This window comes from Canis lupus, chromosome 23 (genome assembly GCF_011100685.1).
Source record: "Canis lupus familiaris isolate Mischka breed German Shepherd chromosome 23, alternate assembly UU_Cfam_GSD_1.0, whole genome shotgun sequence".
NCBI lineage: Eukaryota > Metazoa > Chordata > Mammalia > Carnivora > Canidae > Canis > Canis lupus.
Genome location: NC_049244.1, coordinates 2,146,074 through 2,169,346, shown reverse-complemented (window position 1 = coordinate 2,169,346; position 23,273 = coordinate 2,146,074). Strand labels below are relative to the sequence as shown.

Genomic DNA, 23,273 nt, shown 5'->3' with positions numbered 1-23,273 from the left:
CCGAGAAACCACCAAGGAGCCTACACCGATGCAAAAACATGAGGGTTTATTTACAAGCTCAAGCTTGGGTCCAAGTATACCCGACACAGCGACACAGCAGAGCAGGGACTTGGACCCCGAGGCTAAGAAGCATAGCAGTTTTATAGGGGCCCGTGGCCAATGAGATTATAACACACACAGAAAGTTGCACAGTCATGTCGGTCCATACGCAGGTGGCCAATTGAATTACATTTTACCCTATATTATCTATTTGAACTGGCCCATCACTCTGGTCAGAATTGGCACGCAGTTTTGGCGGGCACAAGACAGGGTTACATTTTTATGAGCCAATTTCCCGTAAGGGTGTGCTCAATGGCTTGACTAGGGTGGGGCAGTGCCTTAAGCAATAAGCAGGTCATGTGGGGGTAATACAGGAGGTGGCGGGTGCAGCACAAAATGGAGTTAGTCCTGCTCTGCTTGTCCAGGGGTAGGGGATTTTTGTTAAATTTCCTGGGTCCCACACTGCCATTCTGTTGCGTCTTTGTCCCCTTCTCTCTCATTTTAAGCATACCATCACCAAAATGCAGTCTGCGAAGGCAGTTCACCCTTTTTGGCACTTCATGTGCAGTCCTGTCTTCTCTGCATTTGTACGGGACACTCTTGTCCCTTTTCTAGAGGAAACAGTCTCAAAGTAAAGCACAGCTATTGTTGTTAATCCTCTTCATTTTAACTCAGTTATAAAATACACAAAACAAGCAGGAGAAAGGCAAGTAAGCGGAAGAGTAGGGGACCTCGTTTCATCTGTTCCCCTGAATTTAGCTAGATAACTATCAAATCATTTTGAACACCTATGAATTAAACCTAAGATGTAAGAAAAGAATTGCTGGGGGATCCCTGGGTGGCTCAGCGGTTTAGCACCTGCCTTTGGCCCAGGGCATGATCCTGGAGTCCTGGGATCAAGTCCCACGTCGGGCTCCCCATATGGAGCCTGCTTCTGCCTCTGCCTGTGTCTCTGCCCACCCCCCCTGTCAATCTATGAATAAAAATAAAATCTTTAAAAAAAAAAAAAAGAATTGCTGGAATTCTGCAAATAGAAAAGTGACCACTTTTTTTGCAAGGTAGGGAGATAGGGTGAAGTGAATCTTACACAGTATATCAGTGATAAATGGTGGGGGGAGGGAGCCGCTAAGCCAGCTACCAGAAAGTGAGATAGCCCTGGAGTGCAAAATCAGAACCTTTAGAAATCTGCTCCAGTGAGAGACGTCCCTGCCTGAAAGGTGCTCAGGTGGTGAAGCAGGACAGAATCCTGGGTGGCACAGGGTAGTCTCAGGATTCACTGGGTCACAGAAAGAACAAGGGTGCCTGAGTGCAAGAGTTCCCAAGCATTGGAGTGGGGAAATCAGTTTGGTCAGAGAGCCTAGAAGTGAGCTTGGTTCACTATAAACCATGAATCATGGTACAGTCCAGCAACAACTCTGTGTGGGGGTTCTGCAAAGGGCAAAAATGCGATGCCCCTCCACCTTCCCCCCTGGAGGATTAGTGCGGGTGTGCACCACAGGACACTACAGAGTTTGGCACACAAAAAAGTGAAGACTACTTATCCCTGAGGGTTTACTGTGGAGAGAGGACTATGATCTTTCACCTCTGTGGGTGAAGATGGTGCATAGCCATTTTTATTTTCATCCTCTAAAGAGGTTCAGAAAGCCTTCAGGGAACAAAAGCCACATAGAGTAACCAAAAGCAGTTTACACTGAGCCTGGCCCCCTGACAAGGGGCGGTGCTACCCCACCCAGGCAGACACCTGAGAATCAGCATGGAAGTCTCCTCCCCCAGAAGAACACTTGGAAGTATAGAGAACACCAAGTTTATGGAGCACACAGGACTGCAAAACTCCAGCTCTAGGGGAAAATAGTATATAGAATTCATGATTTGTTTCTGTTTAAAATTTTCCTTTTCTTTTTTCCCTTTTCAACCACTTCCTTATTTTATCAGCTCCTTCTTTTTAATTCTTTTTTTAACCTTCATTTTTTTACGCCTACATTGTATAGAGTAGAGATAGAGTCTTCATTTTTGGCTTCCTTTCACTATAATTCAATTATATATATAAAGTTTTGCTTTCTTTACAATTTTGTGATTCAGTGTCTTCTAACAAACAGACCAAAATACACCCAGGACCAACTAGATCACCCTGTTTTGTCCACCTGGGAGATTATATTCTCTCTCCCTCCCCTATATTTTTCTTATTCTTTTCTTCTTTGGTTTCTGACCTCTTTGGATTTGTCTAGTGTGTATTTTGCTTGTGTTATCACTATTTTTTATTTTGTTCTCTTATTCATCCATTTTTCTCTGGGCAAAATGACTAGAAGGAGGAATTCAGAGCAAAGAACCACTCTTTGCTAATATGTGGTAATACTCTCTGCCACATATATAATCAATATGGTTATAAGCAAAATGTCAGAGCTGGAATTCAGGATAATGATTATAAAGTTACTTATTGGGCTTGAAAAAAGCATAAAAGACACTAGAGAATCTCTTAGTGCAGAAATAAAATCTAATGAGGCCAAATTAAAAATGATTTAACTGAGCTGCAATCTAAATTGGATGCTCTAACAGCTAGGGTAAATGAGGAAGAAGAGAGTCGGTGACATAAAGACAAGTTGATGGAAAGGAAAGAAGCTAAGAAAAGAAACAAAATCAACATGGACCATGAGGAGAGGCTTGGAGAAATCAGTGATACTATAAAACAAAACAATATTAGAATTATTGTAGTCTCTGAGGAAGAAGAGAGAGGGCCAGAAGGCATATGTGACCAAATCATAGCTGAGAACTTCCCTAATCTGGAGAGGAAACAGGTGTTCAAGTCCAAGAGATAGAGAGGACCCCTTTCAAAATGAAGGTAGGTCAACACCCAGACATATGTTAGTGATGCTTGCAAATTTCAGAGATAAAGAGAAAATCCTGAAAGCAGCTCAAGACGAGAGGTTCCTAATCTACAGAAGTAGAAACATTAGGCTGTCAGAAGACATATCCACAGAGACCCTGGCAGGCCAGAAAGGACCTGCATGATACACTCAGGATACTAAATGAGAAAAATATGCAATGAAGAATACTTTACCCAGCAGGGCTGTCATGCAGAATGGAAGGAGAGATAAAGAGCTTCCAGAACAAACAGAAAATAAAAGAATTTGTGATCACTAAACCAGCCCTGCAAGAAATATTAAAGCAAATTTTAAGAATGTATCATGAGCAACTGTATGCCAGCGAATTAGGCAATCTGGAAGAATTGGGTGCATTCCTGGAAAGTTATAAACTACCAAACTGAAACAGGAAGAAGTAGAAAACCTGAACAGACCAATAACCAGCAAGGAAACTGAAGCAGTCATCAAAAAACTCCGAATAAGCAAGTGTCTAGGGTCACATGGCTTCCCAGAGAAATTCTACCAAATATTTAAAGAAGAATTAATACCTGTTCTACTGAAAGATCTATACTCTTAAAAACTACAGAACACTATGAAAGAAATTGAGGAAGACACAAAGAAGTGGAAAACATTCCATGCTCATGGATTGGAAGAATAAATATTGTGAAAATGTGTATGCTACACAGAGCGATCTACATATCCAATACAATCCCTATAAAATACCATCAACATTTTTCACAGAGATGAAACAAATAATCATAAGATTTGTATGGAACAAGAAAAGACCTCAAATAGCAGAGGAATGTTGAAAAAGAAAACCAAAGCTGGGGGCATCACAATGCCTGACTTTAAGCTATATTATAGAGCTGTGATCATCAAGACAGTAGGAGTATGATACGGGCACAAAAAAGCATAGATCAATGGAATAGAATAGAGAACCCAGAAATGGGCTCTCAACTCTATGGTCAATAACCCTTAGAACAGGAAAGAATACCAACTGGAAAAAAGACAGTCACTTCAACAAATGGTGCTAGAAAAATTGGACAGCCACATGTAAGAGAATGAAATTGGAACACTTCTTGCTGGACAAGGCGGCAACCTCTTCGACCTAGACAAATCTCCAAAGGCAAGGGAAATAAAAGCAAAAATGAACTATTGGGACTTCATCAAGATTAAAAGCTTCTGCTGCATGGCATGGTGTACCCTGCCGTGGACAGGAAACGGGCACGGGAAACGGGCACAGTCGGAAAGGGGGCCGCCCCGTCACCCATCTTGAAACGCAGGTTCGTGGGGAACCCGGTGCTAAACCATTCGTAGATGACCTGCTTCTGGGTCGGAATTTCGTCCGTAGCGAAGTAGCTCCCTCGCTGTGATCTATTGAAAGTCAGCCCTCCATACAAGGGTTTGTAAAACAAACAACAAAGAACTTATCAAACTTAACACACACACACACACACACACACACACACACACACACAAAATAATAATAATCCAGTCAAGAAATGGGCAGAAGACCTGAACAGACATTTCTCCAAACAAATGGCCAATGGACATATGAAAAAATGTTCCACATCACTTGATATCAGGGAAATATAAATCAAAACCGCAATGAGACACCACCCCACACCAGTCAGAATGGCTAAAATTAACAAGACAGGAAACAACAAATGTTGGAGAGGATGTGGAGAAAGGGGAACCTTCTTACACTGTTGGTGGGAATGTGAACTGATATAACCACTCTGGAAAACTGTGTGGAGGTTCCTCAAAGTTAAAAATAGAGATACCCTATGATCCAGCAATTGCACTACTGGGGATTTACCCCAAAAATACAAGTGTAGTGATCTGCAGGAGCACCTGCCCCCCATGTTCATAGGAGCAATGTCCACAATAACTAAATGATGGAAAGACTTAAGATGTTCATTGACAGATGAATGGATAAAGAAGATGTGGTCTATATACACGGTGTAATATTACTGTATTAGCCATCAGAAAGGATGAATACCCACTATTTACATTGACATGGATGGAACTGATGGTATTATGCTGAGTGAAATAAATCAATCAGAGAAAGACAATTATTATATGATTTCACTCATATGTGGAATATAAGAAACAACACAGAGGAACATAAGAGAAGGGAGGGAAAGTCATCAAAGTGGGAGAAAAAAACCATGAGACTCCTAACTATAGGAAACAAGCTGAGGATTACTGGAGGGGGGATAGGTGGGAAGATAGGATGATTTGGTAATGGGCACATGAAATGATGAGCACTTGGTGTTATTTACAAATGATAAAATTATTGAATACTGCACCTGAAACTTACGATGTTGGCTACTCATATATTTGCTAATTGAATATAAGAAAATAAAATACACAAAACATTTCTAGGTTTCAAAAATTAAAACTAAATACAAAGTTTATTTAGAAGTCTAACTCCTCCTGTCCCCATTGCTTTACCCCATTCCTGTAACTTCCTGTAGATAACCATTTTTATTCATTTCTGGGTTGTTCTGCCTATTTCTTTTTTGCAAAAATAGGAACTTGTAGCAAAACATAATTATGAAGATTTAGTCTTAACACTAGCAGGAAATGTACATCAGCTGCCCCGCTGAATTCTAGTAGCTAAGAACAGCATACTATGATCATTTAAACAGACAAACAAAAATAAACTGATTGTTCCTAATTTCAAGTCACACAATGTGTTTGAGAAGAAACCTAAAATGATAGGAAACATGGTTACTATTTATGCCCTTTTGTAGAGCTATTCTTTCATGAAAGGGCATTTCTTTCTTTCACTTAACAACCTTGAAAATAACTCCATGTCAATTCCTAGACACCTACACCACATTCTCTATTTGGTTGTATAGTATTCTATTGAATGATTGTACCATAATTCAACCAGTCACTGGACAGTCACTTTAAGAGCCTATATATAGAGAGAAATAACTTGCAAATATTTTCTCCCAGTAGCTTATTTGCCTGTGAACTGCTTAGTGTGTGTGTGTGGTGGGAAGAGGGGTTGTGTGCTTTTTTTTTTGAGTTTTTAATTTTTTTATGTAAGTGGATTTATCGATGTATTGTCAATCATATATTAGAGATATTTAGTCATAGTTAGGCTTTTTCCACACCAAAATTATAATGGAGTCAACCATGTTTTCTTCTAGTACTTATACAGTTAACATTTTTTCACATGGTAACCTTAGTTTTGTTTCGTGTTGTAAGATGTGGATCCAATTTTATTCTTCACCAAAGAGCTACGAAATCCCAACATATTTAATACTAAATTGTTTAATACCCTCATTAATGTGTTTAAAGGTCAGGATATAATTTCTGTTTTCTTGTTCTGTTTTGTGTGTAAATGCCCCTTGATTTTTTTTTCAGGAAGTAAATGAAAATTCTCTTAAGAGATTAAGTGTCTACTTAGAAAACCTCCAGAAACCAGGCTTCAAGTCTTTGAAACCAACTCAGCTTACATTTTATGTAAGAGAAACAGAGCAGAATTCCTCTGAAGGCCAGGAACCTTTTAGCACATCTGGTATGTTTTCTTATTTCTAGTGTTTCCCTTGTGAGCTTTGTGATAAATCTGTTCACTAAGTCTGCTGTTGCCAGGGTACCTTTGGATTGAAGCCTTGTTTGTTAAAAAAAAAAAAAAAAAAAAAAAAGTAATGTCATTTAATTAATTGCTTTCCTAGAATTAGCTTCTATTCTGGCTACCTGTGTTTGAATAAGCCATTTTTTTGTGTGTTTAAACTCTTGTCTGTAAAACTGAAATGTTCTTAGTTGTCCACTTCCTATTTCATGTTTTAAGTGTTAACCATGTATGTAACAATTTACATTTTTAAGAAGTACAGCCTATATTCCCTTATTTAGTTATCAAAATACCATGTGAAGTAGGTAGTATTTGCCAAGTAAATTAGTAATGTGCAGGGATTTTGCCAGGACTACAGAGATGGAATGTGGATCTTAAACCCAAGTCTTTCAACTCCAGCTGTAGGCTCTTTTTATTTTTATTTTTTTAAGATTTTTTTATTTATTCATGAGACACAGAGAGAGAGAGGCAGAGACACAGGCAGAGGGAGAAGCAGGCTCCATGCAGGGAGGCTGATGTGGGATTCGATCCCGGGACTTGAGGATCATGCCCTGGGCTGAAGGCAGGCACTAAACTGCTGAGCCACCCAGGGATCCCTGTAGGCTCTTTTTAATCAGTCTTAATAGGTAGCCGTCTTTTTGACCCTTTGTTACTGCTTTACCCCTGATCCAGAATTACTTAAAGTTAAAGGCAAATACAGGTCTATCAACTCTCTAAATATCTAAATAAAAGGATCATTCAGCTTTCTGTGAAATAAGGCTAAAACAGAAAATGCAGTATAATCTTTTTAAAAGATTTTATTTATTCATGAGAGACACAAAGGGAAAGGCTTTTCTCCCTCTATGTAGAGGGAGAAGCAGACTCCCTGCGGGGAATCCAGTATGGGACTCCATCCAAGGACCCTGGGATCATGACCTGAGCTGAAGGCAGATTCTTAACCCACTGGGCTACCAAGGTGCCCCGCACTATTATTTTTTTGAAACAAACTGTTAGACAACTCAGAATCTGATAGGTTTTTGGGACCTAGAATCTATTTCTAGCTCTTCCAGTGACTGGCTGTGTGACCTTAACTTCTGGTTCTTCATTATTAAAATGAAAGAGGTGAAGTACTGTGTTAAAGTTCTAAAGCCTTCACAGTAAAGACCCCCTGCCTCATACCTAGGCCTCTCAAGGTTCTCATGTGCTTGCATGGGGTGAAGAGGAGCTTAATCTAAAAAGTGCTGAAACAGGATCTTTCTGTTGAAAACAACTTCGTACCCAGTCTCTGCAGGGATGAGCATTTAATAATACATTTTCTCTTTGTTTTCTTACTCTCTCATGTTTGAATGTGAGAGATCAGGAATCAGAAATTCTTTTCCTTGAGTGTTTCTCCATCTACCTCTGATTGGAAGTTTTATTAAAAATAGACACTATTCTTCATTATCCAAAGACAAAAAGTCAACTCATAGTCCTATTGTGAAGGAACCCGCTCTATTGAATAATGCTTAAATGATAGTAGCAATAACAACAATTATATTTATCACTCTAAATGACAAAATTCTATTTAAAATTGTAAGTAATCATAAATGTGCTGTTCTTAAGCAGCTGAGATATATTTCTGCTAGTCCAAGACCAAATATTCACAAATACTCTTCAATAGATACACAGTCAAGATTAGGCTAGGAATTGAAAAACATCATATACTTAGGTATAGTGGTGTACTTAGATTTCATGATTTCTCCATGACAGATGGAATGTATGAAGGCAAATTATATCCTTTACAGTTTTTTTAAAGATTTTATTTATTTATTCATGAGAGACACAGAAAGAGAGGCAGAGACACAGGCAGAGGGAGAAGCAGGCTCCATGCAGGGAGGCTGATGTGGGACTCGATCCCGGGACTCTAGGATCACGCCCTGGGCTGAAGGCAGGTGCTAAACCACTGAGCCACCCAGGGATCCCCTCCTTTACAGTTTTTAAAACAAGAATATTATCACTATTTTTATTTGGTTGTGTTTTGAAGAGTCAGGCTCATTTATAGTATCTACAATTGCCACTTTCATGACCACCATCTACTGGGTTTGTCTTGAATGCTGACTACATGTGGAATTAAAGAATAAACCAGGTCTGTTTGTCAGGGAAGGAGCAAACAGAGGGAAACTCAGAAACTTAGGAGATTTCATGCAGCAGGTTAGGGGTAGAGCTGTTACTAGAACTAATGTCTCCTTATTCCTAGTCTAATGTGATTTATATATACTACATTATCAATTCTTCTTTTAAAATATTGTTAGTCATCATTTTTGCCTTTACCTTTATGACAGAGATTGGCACTCTGACTTAAATACTTATTTAAAACATTTTTAGGTCTTTAACCTTTTTATCTGATTATAAAATTAAGATAATTGATAATTAACATGGTAATCAGGTAAAATGTTTAGTACTGATTTTCATTCCTGAAATTCAAGATCTAAATCACTTCTACAAAAATAAAAAATAAAAATAAATAAATCACTTCTACAGCTCTACTCTTTTTGGTACCCTGTGAGGAAATAAATTTCCTTAAAACAAGTAGAAAATTCACTAGGAGTTTTCTATGAGTTAATGCTAGAACAAGTAGTTGTAGGCATCTGTGACTGAGTAAAGACAGAAGTCCTCTACTTTCATTAATGGTAAACTTTGAGCCATTCATTAAACAAAAATAGATTACAGAAAAAAAAATTAGAAATGGGAGATAATATAAGCAAAAATGACAAAAAGATAATGTTAATGTATGAAGATCTCTTAGAAACCAAAAGGAAAACAGAGTAGCTCCCTTACAAAAATGGGCAAAGACAATGACTAGACAGCTCAGGAAATAATATACACAAATAGCTAACAAACATTAAAATGTTTGGCTTCAGTAGTCAAGTCCAAACTAAACTAATTAGGTACTGTTTTCCAATAAAGCATATGTGCAATTTGGTATGGCATTCCTTAGCCCTTACATTGGGTTAAATAATTAATAGAGCTGATAAGATAGAAACAGATTTGTTCCTTGACTGAGCTCTTCCTAACCTCAAACACAGGAATTCTTTCACCAACTAGAATAGCTCTCCTGCCAGTATTTCTCACTTTATCATCAAATGAGTCAACAAATTCAACTAAAAAAACTTTGTTTGCATGTTCTAGATTCCTTAAGTCTGTGTGGCAAACATAGTATGTTATCTCTTGAGAATGATTCAAATTGTAGTATCTGATCATCAGTCGTAAAGACAAGAAAATACATTTCAGCCTTGTATGTAAAGCGATAAATTAAAAACTTTCATGTTCATCAGTTTCAGAAGTGTCAAATAACTTAAGTGTCAAATAAATTATGCTACCTTCATTATATGGACCGGGATATATAGCTGCCATAAAGAGTGGATTGATCTATACACACAGACATGAAAGAGTCACCAAGTTTAATAACAAAAGAAAGTTCAAAGTAATATGTCTACAATGATAGTATTTATATATTAAAAGGAAACGATTTGGGGCAGCCCGGGTGGCTCAGCGGTTTAGTGCCGGCTTCAGCCCAGGGCCTGATCCTGGAGACCCAGGATCGAGTCCTACATCGGGCTTCCTGCATGGAGCCTGCTTCTCCCTCTGCCCATGTCTCTGCCTCTGTCTCTCTCTCTCTCTGTCTCTCATGAATAAATAAATAAATAAATAAATAAATAAATAAATAAATAAATAAGAAAAGGAAAGGAAATAATTCAAACTGTAGACGTGTGTTTGTGTAAACAAATAGGGGTATATATCCTATGTAATATACATACATAAGCACAAAGAAAAGGTCTAGAGCAGTTCTATGAGAAAGTTCCAAGTTCCAAGAGAACTTTCTGTGATGATATAAATGTTCTGTATTTGCACTAATACAGCAGGCACAAGCCCCATGTGACTGTTCAGCACTTGAAATGTTAGTGTGACCAGGAACTGAATTTTAATTTTGTTTAATTTTAATTAATCTAATTATAAACCACCACATAGGACTAGTAGCTACCATATGAGACAGTGCAGGTCAAAAAGCATAGGTATCATCTTACTGTTAATGATGGTTATATCTAGTAAAGATGTGAGGTTGTATGCTGGTTAACAGAAGATTTTTATTTTTACTATATGTATCTCTAATTTCACAGTGAGGATATACTTCTATAATAATGGTATAATTTTCAAAACCAAGAAGAAAGAGTCAGCATTCTGTTCTGGAGAAAATACTGGTCTTGGAGTCAACTCAGACTTAAGCCCTTGCTCTGCATTCTTCCTAATCTCCTTGAGCCAGATTTCTTCATATTTGCAGAGATAAGAATCACAAAGTTGATGGGGGTGTTGAGAAGCTACATAAATTCAGCTAGAACCAAGCCTAACACCCAGTAATGAAGAGAAAAAAGAGAGAGAACTCTAGACCTCCTGTTGAGGATGTAACAAGTTAGATTACTAACCTTAGCCCACTGACTACTCAAAATCAAAATCAGATTGTGAAGTGTTAACTTTTAAACAGGGAATTTCACATCACTTCCAAAAATATTGAGTTACCTAGTAGGTAATATCCTGTAATCATAGAGAAAATTTGAGATGGATTTCTGTCACCCCTGAGACTAGACTGTCTGGCTGCTCCATCTGAACCACTATCACAGTACAACCTCCCCGTGCCCCTCTTTTCCCCTCTTTGTCTTAGTGCTAGATACCATCTTTCATGGACACTCGCTCATAGGAGAGCTTTTCCATCTCTTAGACTGAAGAGACCAAATTTATGGGCAGCATTGAAAATATTCTGAACCCCCCGACCCTTGGGCTGAAATGTATTTGGTCTCTAGTGCCAAACTAGAAAGGGAACTGACTGAGGAATTCATGAAGGTAAAGATACTGTGGTATGGTTTTGGAGAACAGAAGTAGTTTTCCATTTACAGATTATTTGCCAGTTGGATAGATTTTAATCAGTAATCAAATGTTTTAAAAGATTTTGATTTTACTTATGTTGCATGAAAAATTATTTTGAATAAAGCAAATAATCATCTGTATTAATTGTTTGGGGGAATTATATTCTCTAGGATTTCGAGCAGTCAAATTTACTTTGCACACCAGAGATCTGCTAAGCACAGTATTATATATTCTCAACTCCTGCAGTTTATCTGTTGAACATATCCAAAGCTTGAATAATAATGTGCACTCCCAGCCTCTCAAGGAGGCTAAAAGGATGTCTGACAGGCCCATCAAGTGGGACAAATCTTATTACTACTTTACTGGATTCAGGGACCCTCATGAAGACCTCGAACAAGTCTCAAGAATGGAAACAACCCTAACGTATGTAAAAAAGTTCTTATTTAACTAAGTTTGTTTGTGGTTCATATTTAAAATTAAAGTCTAATTTTCCAGGAAATGTACTTCTATCAATATAGTTAATCCAGTAACCATTATGAAAAAGATATTTCATGTTTCTTAAAGTTGCCAGAATACTTCTAGCTGTATTTAATTTGTGCTCTTTTGATACCAAACACATGCAGGAGACTTATAATTTTTAAAAATTCTGTAAATGGAGAAAGGATATACCTAAGACTATTAAAAAATTAGGCTTCTTCATGTGTTAAGCATTTCTGATTTCTTCAGATAGTTCACTAGTAATGTTCTTTAGTGTAATAATCCATACATGATAAAAATGCATGGAGACAACATTTTAAAACATCATCTAAGGGGTTATAAAGTATAAACTGTCAGCTATAAAATAAACTAGTCCTAGTGATGTAATGGACAGTCTGGGAATTGTGGTTAATAATAGTGTATTTTGTACTTGAAAGTTGGTGAGAGAATAGATCTTCACAGTTTTCATCATAAGAAAAAAAAATTTATATCTATGTATAGTGATGGCTGTTAACAGGATGTACTATGGTGATCATTTTGTAGTATATATCAATAACAAATCATGTTATGTACATGAAACTAATGTTATATGTCAATTATGTCTAAATTTCTAAAAATATCATTTGGAATCTCTTGAGAAAGAATAATTTTTACTTATAAAATCCATGTATGAAATATTTCTCTTTCATTTGTCTTGTTTGTAAAGTCATCATTAATGTTTTTTTGAGTAAGTCCTTTTTGGACTTCGTATTCTGTTCCTTTGGTTGTTTCTTGAGAGTCCATGGCTCACCAGAAGATTCTCACTTATTACAACATGGTAAATTATCCTTCATTCTTTACTGGCAGAGCATTTGCTTTGTAGATTACCTATACTAATTTAGGAATCCCTGCCCTTGTTGTCTAGCCAGATCCCAAATAAAGCTGTAGCAGAGTCTAGCACAGAAAGAGAGGCAGTTATCTCTCTGAAGGCATGGGTATACATGCCTGTGTTGATGATCTATCTCTGATCTATTTGTGTAACTAGTGGGTAGATCACCTCCCAAAATATGTGGATTTTAGTTCGAATTTTCTTTGTAAACTAAAACAAAATAAAAATGTGACTTTGGAAGATGGCGGAAGAGTAGGGGTCCTCAACTCACCTGGCCCCACAAACTTACCTAGATAACTTTCAAAACATCCTGAACACCTATGAATTCAACCTAAGATTTAAAGAGAGAACAGGGATCCCTGGGTGGCGCAGCGGTTTGGCGCCTGCCTTTGGCCCAGGGCGCTATCCTGGAGATCCGGGATCGAATCCCACATCGGGCTCCCGGTGCATGGAGCCTGCTTCTCCCTCTGCCTGTGTCTCTGCCTCTCTCTCTCTCTCTCTCTCTCTCTGTGTGTGACTATCATAAAAAAATAAAAAAATAATAAAGAGAGAACAGCTGGAATGCTACAGAGAGAAAAGTTATTGCTTTTAACAAGGTAGGAAGACAAAAAATGAAAATAATAAAGAATAAAGTGGGGGAGGGGAACTGCGACTAGCAGGGCTAAGGTGGAGTGGCAAGAGACTCCAGGGCAGGAAAGCCAGCCCCGGAGAAGCAGGAACTTTAAAAATCCGCACCGGAGTTTTACCTGATGGAAAAATGCTTAGCAGGGAAATTGGGCAAAATTCCAGGAGGGGCAGTGAAGCCTCAAGATTTCTGGAGTCACTATAAGAGGAGGGTCGCCCAGAGGGAAGGCTCACCGTAAACCGCGGGCCAATATTGGTAAAGGGCTGGAGCTCCGCAGGGCATTTGGGAGAACCCAGGTGGCTAGTGGCCAGCTCTAGAGCTCCCTTTACCCTAGAGCCTGGCAATGGAAGGAGGTGGCTGCACCCTGTTCCCTTCAGGAGAAGCGGCCCCCCGGGAGTGCAGGTCAAGCCACACAGGGACCTGGATCCCAGGATGCTCAAGAGAACAAAGCTGGCAATCCTGCATTTCCCCTGGGACAGGAGGAAGCAAGGAGGGCACAGGACAGTGAGAACTCTCCTACCGCTGAGTGCCCCCAAGCTGTGGAGATTAGTGCACCTGCGCCTGCCCCCCAGGAGCATCTAGGCCAGTGTGGACTGGGAGCTGTGGTTAGCTACTCACAGGGAGCTCGACTCCAGAGCTGGAGACCTGACCTCCGCCATCATTGTTGTTCCTCTTTGTTTCACCTTGTGCCTGGGAGAGGCAGGGCCTCTAGGGAACAAAGGCCTTACTGGATAAACAGCTCACACTGAGCCGGGCACCCGGCACGGGGCGGGGCATCTCCCCCAGGTGCACACACCTGAGAATCAGTGCAGCAGGCCCCTCCCCCAGAAGACCATCTGGAAGAACAAGGGAAGAGCAAGTTTATTGACCAAGCAGCACCGGAAAGCTGAGAGAAAATAATATATAGAACTAGAAAGTCCTTTTTTTTTTCCTTTTTCCATTACAACTCATTTTTATATCAGACTAAAAATCTCCAATATTTTTTCTCTTTTCCCACCTTAACTACAATATTTTACGAGCTCTTCATTTTTAAGTATTTTCTTTTTTAACTTTCATATTTCTACAATTACATGTCTTAGATATATTTTTCACTTCTGGATTCCCTTCAATGTATTCAATTTAATTATGGTAGATATACAATATATGAGTATTTGTTTTTTGTTTTTTCTGCCTTGTTTTGTTTTATAATGGTGGAAGTTAGTATTATCTTCTAAGACACGACCAGTATACACTCAGAACCATGTGGAGCACTGTGTTGGTCCATTCTGTGAGATTATATTCTCTCTTCCTTCCCATTCTGCCCCCCTCTTTTATCTTGTTTGTTTTTGTGGTCAATGTTGGGGCTTTCTATAAGTATTGCTGGTTTATATAAATTTGGGATTGAGGATCTTCTAACATACAGAACAAAATACACTCAGAACCAAGAGGTTCACCCTCTAGGACCCCTCAGGTAGATTATATTCTCTCTCCACTACCATTTACTCACTACCACCATCCCCCCATTTTAATTTTCTTTCTTTTTCCTCTTTACTTTGTTTTTTTGCTTTGTCTTTTTTCTTCTTTGTTTGTGGTTTTTGGCTTTTTACTTTTACTGCCTTGTTTTAAAATTTATTTTTCACCGTAGTGTTCCTTTTTTATTTTGTTGTTCTGTTCTTTTTCTTTTATTTTCTGGTTTCTTATCTCTTCAGAATAATGTAGGGTGTGTTTTACTTAGGTTGTGGTTCATATTTTTGACTCAGCCTGCTCATAGAGCCACTCTGTACTGGACAAAATGACTAGAAGGAAGAATTCACCACAAAAGAAAGAACCAGAAACAATACTCTCTACCACAAAGTTGCAGATTTTGGATTTCAATATGACGTAATTCAATTCAGAAGTACAATTATAAACCCACTGGTGGCTCTGGAAAAAAGCATAAAGGACTCTAGAAACTTCCCTACTGTACAATTGGGATCTAATCAGGCCAAAATTAAAAATAGATTAACCTAAATGCAATCCAAACTGGATGCTATAACTGCTAGGATTAATGAAGTGGAAGAGAGTGAGTGGCATAGAAGACAAGTTGATGGAATGAAAGGAAGCTGGGGTAAAAAGAGAAAAACAACTAAGAGGAAAGGCTGAAGGAAATAAATAATGGCTTGAGAAGGAAGAATATACATCTAATTGGGATTCCAGAAGAGGCTGAGAGAGAGACAGGATCACAAACTATATTTGAACAAATCATAGCTGAGAACTTCCCTAATCTGGGGAAGGAAACAGGCAATCTGATCCAAGAGATAGAAAGATCCCCCCAAAAAAAATCAATAAAAACCATTCAACACCTAGATATTTAATAGTGAAATTTTCAAATTTCAAAGAGAAAAAGAAAATTCTTAAAGCAGCTCCAGACAAGAGATTCTTAACTTATATGGGGAGAAATATCAGAATAACAACAGACCTCTCCACAGAGACCTGCCAGGTCAGAAGGGCTGGCATGATATATACAGGGTACTAAATGAGAAGGACATGCAGCCAAGAATACCTTATCCAGCAAGGCCCTCATTCAGAATAGAAGGAGAGATAAAGAGCTCCCAGGAGAGGTGGAAACTGAAAGAATATGTGACCACCAAACCGGCTCTGCAAGAAATATTAAGGGGGACCCTGTAAAAGAAAAAGGGAGCCCAAAGAAACAATCCACAAAAACAGGGACTCAATAGGTAATACAATGACACTAAATTCATATCTTTCAATAGTTATTCTGAACATGAATGGGCTAAATGATCCCATCAAAACACACAGGGTATCAGACTGAATAAAAAAGTGAGACCCATCTATATGCTGTCTACAAGATACTCATTTTAGATCTAAAGACACTTCCAGCCTGAAAATGAAGGGGTGGAGAACCATTTACCATTCACATGGTCCTCAAAAGAGCTGGGGTAGCAATCCTCATATCAGATAAATTAAAGTTTATACCAAATACTGTAGTAAGAGATGAAGAAGGACACCATATTATACTTAAAGGGTCTATCCAACAAGAAGACCTAACAATCATGAATATTTATGCCCCTAATGTGGGAGCAGCCAAGTATATCAATCAATTAATAAAAAGTAAAGAGATACTTAGATAATAATTCACTAGGAGACTTCAACATGGCACTTTCAGCAAATGACAGGTATTTTAAGCAGAACATCAACAAAGAAACAAGGGCCTTAAATGATACACTGGACCAAATAGATTTCACAGATATATACAGTACTTTCCATCTGAATGCAACTCAATACACAGTCTTCTCAAGTGCACATGGAACTTTCTCTAGAGTAGTCCACATACTGGGTCACAAATCAGGTCTCAACTAAACTATTGAGATTTTCAGATTACAATGCTTTGAAACTAGAACTCAATCACAAAAAGAAATTTGGAAGAAACTGAAATACATGGAGGTTAGAGAGCATCCTACTAAAAGATAAATGGGTCAACCAGGAAATAAGAGAATAATTTTAAAAATTCATGGAAACAAATGGAAATACAACATTCAAAACCTTTGGGATACAGCAAAAGCAGCCCTAAGAGGGAAATACATTGCAATACAAGCCTCCCTCAAAAAATTGGAAAAAACGCAAATACACAAGCTAACCTCTCACTTAAAGGAATTGGAGAAAGAACAGCAAATAAAGCCTACACCAAACAGAAGAGAGATAATAAAGATTAGAGCAGAACTCAATGAAATATAGACCAGAAGAACTGTAGAACAGATCAACAAAGCCAGGAGCTGGTTCTTTGAAAGAATTAATAAGATAGATAAACCACTAGCCAACTTTATTAAAAATAAAAGCAAAAAGACTAAAATTAATAAAAACGTGAACAAAAGAGTAAAGATCACAACCAATACCAAGGAAATACAAACGATTTTTAAAATGTACTATGAGCAGCTATATGCCAACAAATTAGTCAATCTAGAAATGGATGCATTTCTGGAAAATCACAATTTACTAAAACTGGAACAGAAAGGAAAAAAAATAAAAACCTGAACTGGCCAATAACCAGTGACGAAATTGAAGCAGCCATCAAAAACCTCCCAAGGGATCCCTGGGTGGCGCAGCGGTTTGGTGCCTGCCTTTGGCCCAGGGCGTGATCCTGGAGACCCGGGATCGAATCCCACGTCGGGCTCCCTGTGCATGGAGCCTGCTTCTCCCTCTGCCTGTGTCTCTGCCTCTCTCTCTCTCTGTGTGACTATCATAAATAAAAAAATAAAAAAATAAACCTGTACTCTTAAAAAAAAAAAAAAAAAAAACCTCCCAAGACACAAAAGTCCAGGGCCTGAAGGCTTCCCAGGAGAATTCTACAAATGGTTTAAAGAAGAAATAATACCTATTCTACTAAAGGTGTTACATAGAAAGGGAGGGAATTCTTCCAAACTGGTTCTATGAGACCAGCATTACCTTGATTCCAAAACCAGACAAAGACCCCACCAAAAAGGAGAATTATAGTCCAATATCCCTGATGAGCACAGATGCCAAAATTCTCAACAAGATACTAGCCAGTAGGATCCAACAGTACATTAAGAGGGTTATTCACCATGACCCACTGGGATTTATCCCCAGGATGCAAGGGGGGGTTCAACATTTGCAAAACAATCATGATAGATCACATCAATAAAAGAAAAAACAAGAACCATATGATCCTCTCAGTAGATGTAGAGAAAGCATTTGACAAGATACAATATCCATTCCTGATTAAAACTCTTCAAAGTGTAGGGATAAAGGGAATAGTCCTTAATATCTTAAAAGTCATTTATGAAAAGCCCACAGCAAATATCATTCTCAATGGGGAAACACTGGGAGCCTTTCCCCTAAAGTCGGGAACACAACAGGGATGCCCACTCTCACCAGTGTTATTCAGCATAGTACTAGAAGTCTTAGCCTCAACAATTAGACAACAAAAAGAAATAAAAGGCATTCAAATTGGCAAGAAGTCAAACTCTTCCTCTTAGCAGATGACATGATACTGCATATAGAAAACCCACAAGACTCCACCCCAAGATTACTAGAACTTATACAGCAATTCAGCAATGTGGCAGGATACAAAATCAATGCCCAGAAATCAGTGGCATTTCTATACACTAACAATGAGACTGAAGAAAGAGAAATTAAGAAGTCAATCCCATTTACAATTGTACCCAAAAGCATAAGATACCTAGGAATAAACCTAACCAAAGAGGTAAAGGATCTATATGCTAAAAACTACAGAAGACTTCTGAAAGAAATTGAGGAAGACACAAAGAGATGGAAAAACATTCCATGCTCATGGATTGGAAGAATAAATATTGTGAAAATTTCTATACTCCCCAGGGCAATTTACATGTTCATTGCAATTCCTATCAAAATACCATGGACTTTCTTCACAAAGTTGGAACAAATATTTTTTTAAGATTTGTATGGAATCAGAAAAGACCCCAAATAGCCAGAGTAATATTGAAAAGGAAAACCAATGCGGGGAGGTGGGCATCACAATGTACTACAAGCTGTACTACAAAGCTGTGATCATCAAGACAGTGTGGTCCTGGCACAAAAACAGACACATAGATCAGTAGTACAGAATAGAGAACCTGGAAATGGGCCCCCAACCCTATGGTCAACTAATATTCAACAAAGCAGGAAAGACCATATCCACTGGAAAAAGGACAGTCTCTTCAATAAATGGTGCTGGGAAAATTGGACAGCCACGTGAAGAAGAATGAAACTAGACTATTCTCTTACACCATACACAAAGATAAACTCAAAATGGATGCCTTTTAGTTTTGTTGACTGTTTTCTTCACTGTGCAGAAGCTTTTTATCTTGAAGAAGTCCCAGTAGTTCACTTTTGCTTTTGTTTCCCTTGCCTCAGGAGACACCCCTAGTAAAAAGTTGCTATAGCCTATGTCAGAGAGGTTGCTGCCTGTGTTCTCCTCTCGGATTTTAGTAGTTTCCTATCTCACATGTAGGTCTTTCATCCATTTTGAATTTATGTTGTTTATGATGTAAGGAAGTGGTCCAGCTTTATTCTTTTGCACGTTGCTGTCCAGTTTTCCCACCATGATTTGTTGAAGAGACTGTATTTTTCCCACTGCATAGTCTTTCCTGCTTTGTTGGAGATTAATTGACCACATAGTCATGGGTCCATTTCTAGGGTTTCTGTTCTGTTCCATTGATTGATGCTTATTTTTATGCCAGTAAAAATATTTTGATGCCATACTGTTTTGATCACTACAGCTTTATATAACTTGAAGTCTAGAATTGTGATGCCTCCTGCTTTGCTTTGCTTTTTCCAGGCTGCTTTGGATATTTGGAATCTTTTGTGATTCCATACAAATTTTAGGATTGTTCTAGTTCTATGAAAAGTGCTACTGGTATTTTGATAGGGATTGCTTTAAATATGTAGATTGTTTTAAGTAGTATAGACATTTAAACAATATTTGTTCTTCCAGTCCATAAGCATGGAATGTTTTTTCCATTTCTTTGTGTCATCTTCAGTTTCTTTCATCAGTGTTTTACAGTTTACATCTTCAGTTTCTTTCATCAGTGTTTTACAAAGAGTACAGGTCTTTCACCTCTTTGGTTAGGCTTATTTCTAGGTGTCTTATGGTTTTTGGTACATCAACAGAGCTTTAAAAAAAACTAATACTACTTTAAAAATATATATATCTGTGATTACTAAGCACTATTTGGATGATTTTATTTTTTATAAATTTTCCAAATAAGAAATTCAACATTTCTTAAAGTTCTTGATGAGTGAAGGTTAAAACGTATGGTGTAACTATTTTATTATAAAATGAAAATAAGATGACTCCTAAATCTCAATAGTAATTTGAATGGACTTCTCCCCATTAAAAATAAAGGGTTCAGATTTTACAAATGACTACGATTGCAAAATTAAGAATTTAAATTATTTTTGTGGCAAAATCAGGCATTAATGTCCTTTCAAAATCCAATAGAGAATTCTCATTTAAAGAGTAATGCAGATCTCTGTCTCCTAGTTCTAGAGTATGGACAGTCAGGATAACCATGTATTTCCATATTGGACAAGAAGGTATACTTTTCTCTTTGCCTTATGACTTAATTTGCATAAACTATAGGTTGTCTAGTGATCTCCTGAGATCAGATTTAAAAATCAAATTATATAATAAAAGACATTAGGTAACAACATTAGATAATAAAAGACTCATCTTTCCCTAGTGGAGGTAATAGGGTCATGGAGGAAATAAGACAAGTACAGAAATTATTGTAGAAATTATACAAACGGACTGTGATTGTGTCTCTCAAAAAGAGATCCTAAAAAAGTCCCTGGCCAGTCATAGGACAGAAGTTAGGGGGAGAGTATGTCCAGAAAGATTTTAAAGTAAATGCTGCTCTTGCCTTACTTCCAGTTTGTCTTCATAGTTTTTTCTTAGAGAAGAATAGGATCATTCAAAAATGCTTAATGGGAATCTGCATTACTACTTACTGCATTATAGCTTACTAAGGATCTGTTACTACTGGTTTCTCTTCCCTGCATCCTAGAGTCTATATTCCCCCTAATATTAAATATTCAGTTTTACAAAAATATTTTGTCATGTCATTCCCCTTAATAACTTGTGCATTATCCAGAGAAGCATTTCCCAGTTGGTACCCTACAGATCCTCAGGGACTTATGGGAGGTTCATGGAGGTGGCTGAGGGAAAACAAAGGAATGTCAGTGGGAGATGTGCTTTTTGGAATTTTTGAAAGATGGAAAGCAGATGGGAGGAGAAACAAGTCTTACCTCCCCTCTACAACTTAACTTGTCTTGGAAGGTCCAACCAATGTCATAAGGAAAAGAAATGATTAAGATGATGACCCCTATTTTTTTCCACAGTAAATACTTTACCAGTTTTCCTTTCAGTTAGTTTATTTTGAAGAGATACTTAGAGCTGTGTAAACATCATTTTACGTGAACTCCCTAGCCTGAAGCTTCATTGGTGATTCTTTTTTTTTTTTTTTTTCCGTTGGTGATTCTTGCCTGAATCATATATTACTATGATGGTTTCCAGATAGTAATTTTCTGATTTTACCATCCCTTCAAGCTGGCTCCTCTGTTCCTGTCATTCCTTGGGAAATCTCACTTTCTGATTCATTAAATCATTCCAAGCTCTTCTGGACCATTCTGCCCTAGTGTTTGAGTCAGCCATTTTGCCAGGAAGCTCTGGTTCTTTTTAGTAAGGAATGGTTTTTAGAAACCAAGACCTGGGGGCTACATGTGTTCAGTAGCTCCTGAACCTCTCTTGGTTGAAGCCAGGAAACCTGTATCTTTATCTATATTAAATGCTGTGTTTAGAAGCTTCATTTTTATCTCACTGTTTAGGAAAAAAACAAAAAAACAAAAAAATTGTTAAACTAGACCAGTTGATTTTTTTTTTTAAGGTTTTATTTATTTATTCATGAGAGACACACAGAGAGTGGCAGAGACACAAGCAGAGGGAGAAGCAGGTTCCCTGCGGAGTCCCAGGGATCCCAGGACCCCAGGATTACGACCTGAGCCGAAGGCAGATGCTCAACCATTGAGCCACCCAGGCATCCCTAGACCAGTTGATTTTTATATACTAAATGTAAGAATTCCAGAAATCAAGTCATAAGTGTATAATCTTAAGATTGTATTTGTCTACACTTAAAGACATTTTTTGTCACCAAACCAAAGACAGTATGTTGTTTGAGAATTCATTTGTCAGCAAGTCATGCTTTCTCTTCTATGATTTAAGGTAAATTGAATAACATATATTAATAAATGAGAAAAATGTTGAAAAACTATAATGTGATAGTTAATAATAGTGATGTAAAGTGGATATTTTTATTTATTTTCTTACTACATTATGCAGAGATGACAAAGTTTTTACCAGTACCCTTGAAAAGGGAATAGGAAGAATTATTAATTACAGCACAAAGTTAGTGAATTAAAAATATCGAATACCAGGACGCCTGGGTGGCTCAGCAATTCAAGACCTGCTTTCGGCTCAGGGCATGATCCCAGGACATGGAATCGAGTCTCACATCAAGCTCCTGCAAGGAGCCTGCTTCTCCCTCTGCCTATGTCTCTGCCTCTCTCTGTGTGTCTCTATGAATGAATAAATAAAATCTTTTTTTTTTAAATGTCGAATACCTTTTCTTAGAGGGTAAGGTCCCGACTCTTCCTTCATGGTCTGTTCCCCCACCGCCCCCCGCTCTTCTTCGCTCGTCTAATTTTGTACATCCCTCCATCTGGGCACAGTGGTTCACCTTAGGGTTTCTTGTGCACTAGTGTGATTGGCAAGCCCTTCCTCCTCACTAATCTGCCTGGAAACATCTGATACATCTCTCAGGTTACAAGTCACATATCACCTATTCTGTAGAATCTTACAGACAGAATTAATTCTTCCTTTGTTCCCATAGAGGTTCATCTATCCTATTCTTTATAAAAAAAAAAATTATTTAATTATTTGAGAAAAAGAACATGAGCAAAGGGAGGGGCAGAGGGAGATGGAGAAGCAGACTCCCCACTGAACAGGGAGCCCACCACAGGGCTCTATCCCAGGACCCCAGGATCATGATCTAACCACCCAGGTGCCCCTCATATATCTATATTCCTTAATAGATGTGTCTTCCTTTGCACAGTGATTTTATCTTCCTTAAATCCCAACACAACACAGTATCAGGCATTTCAAACAAATACTTGATAAATGCATAAAGATTTTATTGGTTCCAAGGTTATCAATTTGATAATTTTTAAAATGTTTATTGTGTCAGCACCTGTTTAATCATATTCTAGTTATGATGATTTCCTTTGCATATATAATAAAATTAAATTCTTTTTAAATTAAATTAATTATGCTAAACCTATTGCTGTATTTCCAGAGATGGGATAAAGGTTTAAAAATTCAAGATACTTCAAAACCTCTCCCTTATGTGTATTACAACTTTCAGTAGGCTG

General features: G+C 37.9%; 1 protein-coding gene and 1 long non-coding RNA gene across 6 annotated transcripts in view; one reads left to right on the top strand and one right to left on the bottom strand.

Annotated features, from left to right (window-relative positions):
• The window catches only part of LOC119865335, a 50,834-nt gene extending 36,789 nt beyond the window's left edge, over positions 1 to 14,045 (bottom strand). Inside the window, exon 1 of the long non-coding RNA XR_005376779.1 lies at positions 13,953 to 14,045. This is a non-coding gene — a long non-coding RNA (uncharacterized LOC119865335). The remainder of the gene's footprint in view (positions 1 to 13,952) is intronic.
• TCAIM (T cell activation inhibitor, mitochondrial) overlaps positions 1 to 23,273 on the top strand; it is a 53,696-nt gene that overhangs the window by 18,407 nt on the left and 12,016 nt on the right. For all 5 annotated transcript variants that reach the window (XR_005376775.1, XM_038570257.1, XM_038570256.1 and 2 more), the window contains exons 4-5: positions 6,279 to 6,432; positions 11,535 to 11,787. Coding sequence is in view for 4 of the 5 variants with exons in the window: in XM_038570257.1 (XP_038426185.1) it covers positions 6,279 to 6,432; positions 11,535 to 11,787 (407 nt within the window). In the remaining variant the exon portion in view is untranslated. The remainder of the gene's footprint in view (positions 1 to 6,278; positions 6,433 to 11,534; positions 11,788 to 23,273) is intronic.